This window comes from Podarcis cretensis (assembly GCF_951804945.1).
Source record: "Podarcis cretensis genome assembly, chromosome: 12".
NCBI lineage: Eukaryota > Metazoa > Chordata > Lepidosauria > Squamata > Lacertidae > Podarcis > Podarcis cretensis.
The window spans coordinates 9,085,657-9,098,017 of NC_137181.1; the positions used below are offsets into that span (position 1 = coordinate 9,085,657).

A 12,361-nucleotide genomic window follows, 5' to 3' on the forward strand; every position below is an offset into this window, starting at 1 on the left:
CTCTCCTTCCTTCCAGTCGCATTATTTTTCAGTGGTGTTGCTTTCCAGGCTTGAAACTAGAGCAGGCTTCTCCATCCTAGTGAGCACTAAATGTTGTTGCGATTAGATTATTTGATTTCTATACTGCTTGATATATTAAATATATATCCAAGTGGTGGACAAAAAACTGAAGCAACAACAGGCAGACTTAAAATATTACAAAAAGACACAGCTACGTATAAAAATGCTATATTAATACAAAGTTACTAATATATAAAATATGTGACGAGAAAGTTCGGTGAATGGTCACAGAAATCAGACAGCAAGAAATATTTGAATATACAATTGGCATCAGAAACCCACGAAATGCTCACAATTGTGTACGGAGATTAAGCTGTAACTCGAAAGACAGTGTATGAGTGCTTTAAGCGTTTCCGTGAAGGATGGCAAACCATTGAAGATGACCCTCGGTCTGGGAGACTGGCTGCTTCAGATGTCAACAGAGTTCGTGAGTTATTGATGTGGGATAGGCGTTTTCCATCTGAATGATGGTGGAAGAATTGCTTATTCCACTTGAAATCATTACTGAGGTTACTGAGTTGTCCCACCCTCCATATTCTCCTGATCTGCCCCCCCCCCCCCCCCCCGGATTTATTTCTTTTTCCAAAACGGAAATCTGCACTGAAAGGGCACAGATTTTCCAACATTTCACACGTCCAAGCTGCTGTGACAAGGGAACTGAACGCAGTACAAAAAGAGGACTTCTCCAGAAGTTTCCAATAGTTCTACGAACATTGTCAATGGTGCATTATATCAGAGAGGGCCTACTTTGAAAGCCTGTAAAGCATGTATGTTCGAATATTTCTCAATGTCCAATTTCTGTGACCACCAAACTTTCTGGTCACACCTTGTATGAATCATTATCAATTCATTTTCCTTCTGACACACTCCCCCTCTCAGCCTCTGGGTTCTCCTTGCTGGTTAGGGCTAAGAGGAATGTTGCAGTTAAAAACATCTGGAGGGAAACCAGGTTGGGAAAGGCCGGACCTTGAGAGTTTTGCATAGGGCTGGGGTTGCACTTCCAATTGTAGTTTTGCTTTAAGAGGAGCAAACCACGAGCCCAGGTTCAGACATCCTGGAGGTGCAGCAAGAACAGCAGATAACGTACGTGCAAAGAAGACACCATAGTTTGTTTTGAACTGTGGATTAATGTTCCATGTGGACCAGGCCAACCTGGGTGGAATTGCAGAGAATCAACTTCTTCTCCTGGGATGAAGGCCCATTGTGTGGATTATGGCTCCATCTGTCGTCCAGAGGCAGAAATGCACCTGACGGCAGTTGGCATGACTTGGTCCTCCTCAGCCCCAGCCCATTTCCTGCCGTCGTTCATCTTGGTCTTGATGTCTGTGTGTCTTCATGAGTTTAGCGTTCCCTCTAAACTTAAGAAGAGCCTTCTGGATCAGGCCAGTGGCCCATCTAGTCCAGCACCCTGTTCTCACAGTGGCCTGTGGGAAAACAGCAAGCAGGACCTGAGCTCAAGAGCAACTCTCCCCTCCTGTGGCTTCCAGCAACTGGTGTTCAGAAGCATTGCTGCCTCCAGGATGGAGGCAGAGCACAGCCATCCTGATTAGTAGCCATCAATAGCCCTCTCCTTCTCTGTGGATTTGTCTAATCCTCTTTGAAAGCCATCCAAGTTGGTGGGCATCACTGCCTCCTGGAGGACCAAGTGCCCTAGTGAAGAAGTCCTTTCCTTTATCAATCCTGAACCTTCATTGGATGTCCTCATGCTCTAGGGCAGCCTTTCTCAACCTGTGGGCCCCCAGATGTTGTTGGACTACAACTCCCATCATCCCTGAGCTCTGGCCTTGCTAGCTAGGGATGATGGGAGTTGTAGTCCAACATTCATCTGGGGACCCACAGGTTGAGAAGCGCTGCTCTAGGGCCTTCTTTCCTTCCTAGATTTCCATTTTGTTTAAAAAGTAGAAGAAGCCCCTTTTGCCATTATGAATAACATGCCACTCTGGTGGCTACTGGCCTTCTATCGTCACACTTAATGGTGTGGTTCTGAATACCAGTTGGCCACTATGACAACAGGATGCTGGGCTGCATGGGCCACTGGCCGTTTCCAGCAAGCTATTGTTATGCTCAGTGGTACCTCGGGTTAAGTACTTAATTTGTTCCGAAGGTCCATTCTTAACCTGAAACTGTTCTTAACCTGAAGCACCACTTTAGCCTATGGGGCCTCCTGCTGCTGCTGTGCTGCCGGAGCACAATTTCTGTTCTCATCCTGAAGCAAAGTTCTTAACCTGAGGTACTATTTCTGGGTTAGCGGAGTCTGTAACCTGAAGCGTCTGTAACCTGAAGCGTATGTAACCTGAGGTACCACTGTAGTTTCCTCCCTCTCTGATCATTCACAACCCATATTTTTCATTGCCATAGTGTCTAGATGCAATTTTGGAGGATGACGAAGGAGGAGAAGGAGGAAGCAGCAGCAGCAGCAGCAGCGATGATGACTCTTGGCAACCGACCGTCCTCAAGAAAATAATCTCGGTGGTCATCCGGCCCCACGAAGGGGTGCCCTCCGACTACCCTTTCTGCATCACTCCCAAGCAAGTGGTGTGTTCTAGCTGCCCTCCTGTGACCTTGGAAGCCAAGGGGTGAAAAGATGGGAGAGAGGGAGGGAAGAGAGGCTTTCGACACGAGAAAGGACTAAACTTGGGGGGGGGGGTCATGTATTTATGAATCCTTCCCTGTGTTCTCCAAATAGAATAGAATAATAAGGTAAAGGGACCCCTGACCAATAGGTCCAGTCGTGGCCGACTCTGGGGTTGCGGCGCTCATCTTGCTCTACTGGCCGAGGGAGCCGGCATACAGCTTCCGGGTCATGTGGCCAGCATGACTAAGCCGATTCTGGCGAACCAGAGCAGCACACGGAAATGCCGTTTACCTTCCCGCCAGAGCGGTACCTATTTATCTACTTGCACTTTGACGTGCTTTCGAACTGCTAGGTTGGCAGGAGCAGGGACCGTTGGGATTTGAACCGCCGACCTTCTGATCGGCAAGTCCTAGGCTCTGTGGTTTAACCCACAGTAGTAAATAATAATAATAATAATAATAATAATAATAATAATAATAATAATATGCTACCCATCTGACTGGGTTCCCCCAGCCACTCTGGGCAGCTTTCAAAAGAATATAAAAACATAACAAAACATCAAACATTAAAAGCTTCCCGAAACAGGGTAGCCTTCAGATGTCTTCTAAAAGTCAGATAGTTGTTTATTCCCTTGAAATCTGATGGGAGAACATTCTACAGGCCAGGATTTTTGTTTATTATTATATTATTCAAAACAAGGTGATTGACTGAAGTGGTTGGATTCTGGATTACGATGCAGGTTCAGGATATCACAAGTGCAGGGGAGAGTTACTTGTTTTGAATGCTTCTCCATATAAAACACTCCCCATAATAGTCTACTTCACACTATGTGGCGGAGCATTTAAGAATGTGGTCCCTCCATCTCCTACAATCTCAGCTCTGAGGGCTCCGTATATTTCGAAAACTGGCTCCCATCAGGAACAGGACATGAGGTTGATCCTAGGCAGCTGGGGTTCAAAACACAACCTTTCCTCTCTCCCCAAAAATCAGAATATTTTTGAAGCCTCCTAGCTTTGCAAGTTGTTTGCCACATGTGGGGGTGGAGGAGGGGACAGCTGTTTCCGAAATACAAACCTCAAGCTTCCTGAATATGCAGAACCACCTGTCCTCTCAGTGTTCCTAATCAGCTGTTTGTGCCCAGGTGGTCCCTGCAGGTGATGCTGCTGCCATCCACATTTCCTTCACTCCGCTGATGCTGCCAGAGATCATCAATAAGTTTGAATGCGAAGGTTTTGCCCTTGGCTTCATGAGCCTCGATAGCAGGGTATGGATAAGAGAATAATGCCTTTCCTTTCCCTCCTTATCCATCCCATCTCATTTGACTTCTCTCTTTTCCAGCTTTGTTGTGTTCCTTAGGCTTTGTCCAGCACCCTGCTCTCAACGCCCTACCCAAACTAACACCCACTTGCCACCACCATGTGTCATCCTACCTAGTCCTCCCGAAGTAGAGAGGTGTGCTGAGGAATGGTGCTGTTTTTCAGGACAGCCCATGAGCATAAGCCAGATTCATTCCCTGAGTCTTCCCCAGCGGGTGGCCCAACCAGATACGCAGGTTAGGCTCACGGTGACATAGCTCCATTACCGCCTATCAGGTCAGAAGCCTCGCATGGGTCCGGTTTCTTGCATCGCTGCTCCATGGCCAGCTCTTTGCACAAACTAAGATGGTAACCTAGGATCCCTGGCAACCTTGCAGTGCAAACAAAGCCATTTTCTTCCAAATGGAAACCATCTTGGGAAGCCACACCTCGCCATCCAAAGTGCTCTGGTCATGGCAGGTCCTGCCTGTCCCCCACTCCTGAGAACGGCCGTAACACAAATCGAGCTGCAACCCGAATTACCGTATTTTTCGCTCTATAAGACGCACTTTTTCCCCTCCAAAAACTAAGGGGAAATGTGTGTGTGTCTTATGGAGTGAATGCAGGCTCCTTGGCTTCAGCGATAGCAACACGAAGCCTTCAAAGCACAGAGGGAGCGCTCCCTCCATAGTCCGGAGGCTTTGCGTTGCTTTTGCTGAAGCCAGGAGAGCAAGACTCTCCTGGCTTCGGCAGAGAGGGAAAGCTGCACAGCGCCCCTTCAGCGAAGCGGGAGGAGAAATGGAAGGGGCTCCGTTTCTCCTGCCGCTTCGCTGAAGGGGCACTGAGCAGAGAGGGGGAGAATTTTTTTTCTTGTTCTCCCCCTCTAAAACAAGGTGCATTCTATGGTCGGGTGCGTCCTATAGAGCGAAAAATATGGTAAGCCCAGCCCCGTCCCATCGCTCGGAGGAGGCTCAGCACGGCTCTAAGTGCCCACAACAGACCACCGTTGATACATTTTTATTCCCCTCCACCAGATGGTTCGGAACGTCCCTGGGAAAGTGACTCGTGGAGACGGCTATGCCGTCGCACCTCTGCGGATTGACCTGCAAGCGTTTGTCAAGCCAGCTTTGTAAGTGCCATATCTGAAGCGATGGGGTGGCTTTTGGGACAGAATGAGGGCTGGGTGCTCACAGCTGCACAAGCAGAAGTTGAGTGGTGAAGAAGAAGAGTTTGGATTTGATATCTCGCTTTATCACTACCCAAAGGAGTCTCAAAGCGGCTAACATTCTCCTTTCCCTTCCTCCCCCACAACAAACACTCTGTGAGGTGAGTGGGGCTGAGAGACTTCAGAGAAGTGTGACTAGCCCAAGGTCACCCAGCAGCTGCATGTGGAGGAGCGGGGAAGCGAACCCATCTCCCCAGATTACGAGACTACCGCTCTTAACCACTACACCACACTGGCTCTCTTCCAGAAGGGCACCTCCTGGAATGGCCACTATGCCTCACGACCGGGATGATACTCTGATAATCCAGAAACAGAGAAGGAACTCTCGTCACTGTTTTTGGATTAATGCTACCCCCCAACCCCAAATGAGTTGGACGAGTCCAGTTCCTTCAGGGACTGGAAACCTGGTTTCGTGCCTCCATTTCCTGAAAGAGAGTGGCAATAGCTCACCTTGAACCCTGGGAATCTACAGAGGTGATGGACCAGAGGGAACTTGAGCAGAGCCCAAAGCTTTCCCAAAATGGAGGTGGGGTTCTTTCTGCTAGGCAAATACCTTTTTTTAAAAAAAAACAACAACAATAAAATCTCAATCTTATTTTGCCTTTTATGAACTCCTTTGCTACTTTACGCTGCTTTGAGTTTTACTGCTTTATTCATTTTATAGTTGCTTTAGCTAAAGGAGAAATGAACTGCATTTCATTCATAAACTGCTCTGCTATTATTATTAAAAGGTGGTAAACAAATGACTGTCATTAAAAAACACCCGTACTAAATACAAGCAATGAATAAAATTATGGCTACAGTAGAAGGACAGGGGTGATGGGAGTTGTAGTCCAAGGGGGGGGGGCACACTGGGGAGTCTCCTTCAACCCCAAGCCAGAGATTCCTCAGCTCTGACTTTAAAACCTCAAGTAGAAGATACACAAAAGTTGGCTCTTTCCTCCTCCTATAGGCCACAATGACTGATACAGCTGTGCGTGACGTTACAGCCTAGTGCAAAGTTTATGGACTTGTTCATAATTCCGCTCTAAGAGCTTATTGAAAGCAGTCCAGAGCCAAGCTCGGTGGGCATGCTCTACACTGAATGTGCCACATATAATCCCATTAGTGGGTTACGCTCCTGCTTAGACAAGACTGAACGGCCTTTGGTTTTCTTCCTGCAGGCTAACTGCTGAGATGGATCATGAGAGCGGATTGGTGTTTCACGCTCTGGCCAGCGCCCTTATCCCAGACGAGCCCCTCATGGGCGTAAGTAGTCCCGATTCCTTTCCTACTTTTGAGATCCTCGAAAAGTTGTGTCTTTCCTCCTCACGGAACAAGGCTCTGAAAGTGCACCATGAAAACAGTCACACTCAGAATCCAGTGCGGGGATGCATTGTAAGGGAAATGGAGTCACCTGGGGATATTTCGATCATTTGTTTCTCAACACTTCCCCCCCAAATCACTTAGTGACTGGCAACAATTAAGCACTGCCATGCAACAATAAAAATTGCTTTCGGGCTGTTTTTGCCCTTTCTTACAGTTTGAAATTATTTATTTCCCAGCACCTGCAGATATATGCAGCCGTGCATGAGCTGAATGCACATATGTGGGGAATCGCATGTGTATAATACTAATTAATTAATTGTAATTTTATCATGTATTTTGTGATTTTATATATGAACATGAAATTTATTATGGTCAGAGACCAGCATGAGATACACAAATGGAACTACAATCCCAACAGCAAAACAAACATTTAAAACAATATACAATATAAGGCAAAGACCATAAGACGACCTGGATTATCGCCAGATTCTCACACAGATCTGTAGGTGCAGACCATCCCCCGATTCAATCTAGTTTGTTAAGAAAATTCCCAAACCGTGGTCCATGGGCGACTTTGGGCCATTTTTCTTAGTCTAAAGTTTTTATATGTTTATATGCCTATCGCACTTTTAAACTTAAAATCCATTGCTGATTTTATATATTGATTTTATTCTGTGAACCGCCCTGAGACCCCCGGGTATAGGGCGGTTAATTAATTAATTAATTAACCGCCCTATACCCGGGGGTCTCAGGGCGGTTCACAGAATAAAATCAACATATAAAATCATAAAATACTTAATAAAAATAAAAACAACCCAATAGCCCCCCCCCCCAAAAAACCCACATTTTAAAAGGGCATAGATGGTATGTATGCCCTTTTATGTATATGCTCCCTCTCAATCCTTTAGGTACTGACACAGTCAGCCACAACCCTTAACCTGAAGCTCACCAACAACACAGAGACTCCTCTGTCCTTCAAGCTGGTTTTGACGACACCCTTCTCCGTGTCTGGCGTAGACCCCAAGAAGAACCTGAAGATACCCCACAGTGACAGTGAAAATGGGGAGCAGCACCTTTTACTCTATCCTTTGGAAAATATGCTGGTAGGTTCATCTTCAAGCCTTAACCGGTAGTGGATTGGATGCGAACTAAGTAAAACTTACGCCCCATTGCTTTCACTGGTACCGAAGTTCTAGTATAAAGTGACACAGACCAGGGAGGGAGACCAGGGCTTCAGATTAGAAGCATAAGCTGTTTTGCAAGGAAGTTTTAACATTTAAACTACTATCTTGAAGTAGGAACTCTGTCAAAGAAAAGGAGAAAACTATCCAATGTCTATTTAAGTCATTATTATTACTTAATACTATTTTCATTAGATAAAAACAGTTTAAAACAGAGGCAGCACACACATAGAATCAGTTCAAAGCCAAGATCCCGACTGGGATAAAGTCTTCAGATGGTGTGTTGAAAGAGGAATGTCTTTAGTAGGCATCAGAAAGGCAACAGAGCAGGCGCATGTCTGATACGCAGTGGCAGGGAGTGCTAAAAGATACCGTATTTTTTGCACCATAACATTCACTTTTTTCCTCCTAGAAAGTAAGGGGAAATGTCTGTGCGTGTTATGGAGCGAATGCCTGCGGGTGGAGGAGGGAATCTGCTGCAGTCGTGAGCAGAGGATCCATGGTTCCCCTTCCTTCCTTCCTTCCATCCTCTGTGGCTCGCTTTGAAACAGCAAAGCGGGAGAAGAGCCGCGGAGTGGGGAGGAGAGAGGGACAGAGAGCCTGCTTCTTTGAAGGAGCAAAGCGGGAGGGGAGAGGAGCCTTCTCCCCTTATTCCCCCCTTCTTCATTATTAGCAGCATCCTTCTCCACCCACCTCACGCGTGTTCCTTGTCCCTTGAGTGCTTTTCCTTCCTTCCCCACGGATCCTCAGGATTTTTGCACTGGGTCACCCCACATTCGCCATCAGATCACATAGCATGTCCATGGCTACATCTTGCACCAAAAAAATCATGCACCCACTGTTGCCTGGGGCCACAGTGGTGCAAAAACGTGGTTACAAAGCATGGATCCACATGGATCCTCAGGATATGAACCTACCTGGACCCAGAGATCATCCTGAGGCCATTATTCGTGTGCCACCTCCATGAGGGGTCCGGAGGGCAGCAACACAAGAACGGGGCCTTCCCTGCAGTGGCTCCCTGTCTGTGGAATGCTCTCCCCAGGGAGGTTTGCCTGGCACCTTCATTATACACCTTTAGGTGCCAGGCAAAAACGTTCCTCTTTAACCAGGCCTTTGGTTGATTGACATCAAATACCCTTTTAAAATGTTTTTTTTGGGGGGGGGGTTTATTGGGTTTTTTTTTTTTTGATTATGTATTTTGTGTTTTTATTTTGTGATTTTATTCTGTGAACCACTCTGAGATCTGCGGGTATAGGGCAGTATACAAATTTTAATAATAATAATGTACAGCACATCGTTTTTCCTGCAAACATGGTTCTGTCATTAACATATTTGGCCTGGCTTACACACAGGTAAAGGTGTCATTCCACACATCTCTGGAGTTACTAACCTACCAACATCTCCCGGAAGACCAGTTCCTGCCTGGGCTTCAAGTGCTACAGCTTGAAAACGGAGACAAAATCCTAGAGTTTAAGCAAAATCTCATCATTGAATACAGTAACAAAGCAACCCAGGTATGCAGATTGATGTCAGTGAGCCAAAAGTCCAGAAAAAAAGACTCGCAAGGGCTTCACAATGGCATATGGGAGCTACCCTTTTCAGCTGCTGTTGGGCAAGAAGCTGTATTACTGCAACAGGGCTGCCCACTTACACACATTTTGCTTATCACCTGTACTTTGAAATATGCCAATGCAAGTATGGGAATATATTGATTTATCGCCTCTACCTGCTTAAGCCCACTTTACCACATATTGTTGCAACCTTCTTTCATATTTTAAAGTTATTTTATACACAACCTTTGGCAGGACAGGTTTATTAACCCCCAGACCAGTTACTAGTCTTCCAAAGCTTATTAGTTTTTAAGTACAAGTTTGATCTTTAAGAGGGGTGGGTGGCTGAGCAGACATGTCTGCCTTGCCGTACCCACTTCTTTTTTGGCCAGAAATATGGACTGCCAAACCAAATTGCGTGCAAGAGCAACAAGGTCTCCCTGACTGCAGCAGTGTCTGGCTGTGCGTAGAGCCGAATGGCTGACACTTGGCAGTTAGGAAGCTGTTGCCCAGAGAAGCAGTCTTAAGATTTCTGCTTTTACCCTGCAGCAGAAAGAAACAAAAACCCAGAAAACACTGGCTCCCATGTGGAGGTCCATCTGAATGTACTTTATGGTTAGATTGGATCCTGGTTAACCACTGGCACTGGCAGAAATGCTTACCCAGCTTGGGAGAGTTATGCTTGGACAAGGGAGGGAGTGTGTAATCCCACAACTCAGCCCCAGAATTTTTGCGGTTATTTTTTAAGCATCCATTTATTTGGCATTGGCCCTCAAAGAGATCTGGTGTCCACACCTAGAAGCTGCACTAGAAATGCTGTGGGATGCTTGCACCAAGCTAGCTGCACATCTTATGTATATGGACAATTATCACAGATCAGCTCTGGCCTATCATCTTCCTAGTCTGCTTTGCCTTGTCAGTGCAGAATTCCTCCTTTATCAAAGGCTCTTGCCCTGTTTTATACCTTTGCAGGCACTGCCCATGGTTGCATACCTCACTGTCCCAGTACTTGGGCTCTCTTGTGACACGATTGATTTTGAAGTCTGCCTTGTTAATCAAACGAGGTCCGAAGCTGTCCTTGTGATGAATACAAGTGGATGCAGGAGCTACTGGACAGCTTTGCTAGGTAAGAGAAATCGGGAGGTTAACATCTCCCATTCTGTTAAGGCGGCTCTTATGCTTGGAAGCTGCATTGTGAGAATGTCAATTTATTTTTTAACAAAATCATAGAATCTGTTTAATTTAGAACATGTGTAGATCTCCTTTCTGCCAAAAAAAGGTGGGAGTTCATTGTGTTAATGGTGCATTAGAATGAAGGACACACATTTGCAAACTGCAGTGTATTTTTGAAACAATTTTGGATAAATTAGAGTAATGAATTCAGTAGACTGGAAGCCAGGACAACTGTTAACAACTTTATCAGAAGCAGCGTGGTCATTTTATTCAACTGGTAAAGGTGCGAGTAGACGTTAGTGTGAGGCTTTCTTTTCATTAAGAATGTCACTATACCTTTTGCTCTTTCACTTCCTCTTACAGATAAAAATGAGCGGCACAAAGAACCTGAAGTGTTTTCCATCTCCCCAAATAACGGCGTTCTTGAAGCACATCAAAGTAGCGTGCCTACCAAAACACTTCTGGTGGTTCGCTTCACCCCAAGGTAGGACGTGAAGCGAGTTAATGTTCTGCATTGCTTTTGTAGGGTTACCACCAAAGCTGCCAACCTGTTGGTAAATTAGGGGGGCTTTATGAAACCATATTTCCTTGCGTATTGGCTGCATTGACTGCATTCCTAAGTGCTTCATCTGATAACTTTTGCAGTTCACACTGACAGTGGGGAGGTAGCTGGAGCAGAACTGTTTTCCATACAAAAGGGTAACCAAGGATATTCAGTGTACAAGAAAGTAGTAGCTGCAGAAGTATCCTAGGGCAGATGGGCTCCCTGGCTCAGAGAGCAGTACTTGCGTATTAAATATAAATTGTGTCAAGGAGCTAGAATTAGGGCACATTATAAAGCTAAATTCACCACTTCTAGTAACCTCCCAAAACAAGGGTTACTAACCTTTGCCCCCTCCAGATGTTGGATTCTGAAGTCCAGTTTCCAGCAAACTCTGGAAGGCTGGAGGGTAAGTTAACTCTGCCCTAAAAGACTTGAGGCAGATACAGCAAGTTTTCTTTATCCACTTTGGGGGGGTTAAAATCAGGCGTGCAACACAGCTAGCATACAGTTGTGAGATTTTAACTGGCAGAGTAAGAGCAAGAGCTTTATCCTGCTACTTCTACCACTGCTGCCCCTTCCATAACATAAAGTAACTGCATACATTCAGGGGTTCCTTGCATGCTGCATCAGTGTTTGTGGCTGGAGATCTCTCTGGGAGAGGAGTTTAAATGTACGTGACTTGACATCGCCACTAGTTGGCATCTGTAAGACTAGCAGGCCTCCACCTGCCTTCCTGGATTGTGTTTCTTTCCCTTTAAACAGGGAGGACGTGGAATATCAAACCATAATCACAGTTGTTGGGATGCTGGGAGAGGCACCCTGCCTGCTCTACGTCCGGGGAAAAGGATCTTATGATGAGAAGTATGAAGAAATGCGCAAAACGTAAAGTGCCCAACCAGTTTTCCAGCAGGTGCAGCAAGTAGGTTTACCTGGTTTTTGGTGATGTATAGTAGAAAATAAAAGGCCATTATTTCTGTTGACTTGAGTGCGAAGGCTTGATTTCTGAATTAAGAAGCCGAGCCATCAAATTTAAAACGGAATGTTAGTAAGATCCTAAGATAGGCGAGCTGTTCCATTTTTATAAATCAGGACTAGAAAGCAGTAGTTATTAGAAAATTTTATTATTTAGTTGCTATTAAAGGCTCAGGTTCTGACACTAGGTGTCTCGCAAAGGCAGCTATACTGAGGTTTTCATTAATGAAATTTAATTAATTGGTTAAAATCCTTAATGATCAGTGTAAACTTCTGACCTGGCATAATATTGGCAGGAATGTTTTAGGAGTTACAGTGGTACCTCGGGTTACATACGCTTCAGGTTGAAGACTCTGCTAAGCCAGAAATAGTGCTTCAGGTTAAGAACTTTGCTTCAGGACGAGAACAAAAATCGTGCTCTGGCAGCGCAGCAGCAGCTGGAGGCCCCATTAGCTAAAGTGGTGCTTCAGGTTAAGAA

At 45.6% G+C, this 12,361-nt stretch overlaps 1 protein-coding gene across 1 annotated transcript in view; it reads left to right on the forward strand.

Moving 5' to 3' along the window:
- The window catches only part of DLEC1 (DLEC1 cilia and flagella associated protein), a 47,820-nt gene extending 35,929 nt beyond the window's left edge, over positions 1-11,891 (forward strand). Inside the window, exons 30-38 of the mRNA XM_079996358.1 lie at positions 2,419-2,595; positions 3,777-3,899; positions 4,965-5,059; positions 6,319-6,403; positions 7,372-7,566; positions 8,997-9,158; positions 10,167-10,320; positions 10,731-10,851; positions 11,674-11,891. Coding sequence (XP_079852484.1) covers positions 2,419-2,595; positions 3,777-3,899; positions 4,965-5,059; positions 6,319-6,403; positions 7,372-7,566; positions 8,997-9,158; positions 10,167-10,320; positions 10,731-10,851; positions 11,674-11,797 — 1,236 coding nt within the window. The 3' untranslated portion in view covers positions 11,798-11,891. The remainder of the gene's footprint in view (positions 1-2,418; positions 2,596-3,776; positions 3,900-4,964; positions 5,060-6,318; positions 6,404-7,371; positions 7,567-8,996; positions 9,159-10,166; positions 10,321-10,730; positions 10,852-11,673) is intronic.
- The last annotated feature ends 470 nt before the right edge of the window (positions 11,892-12,361 follow it).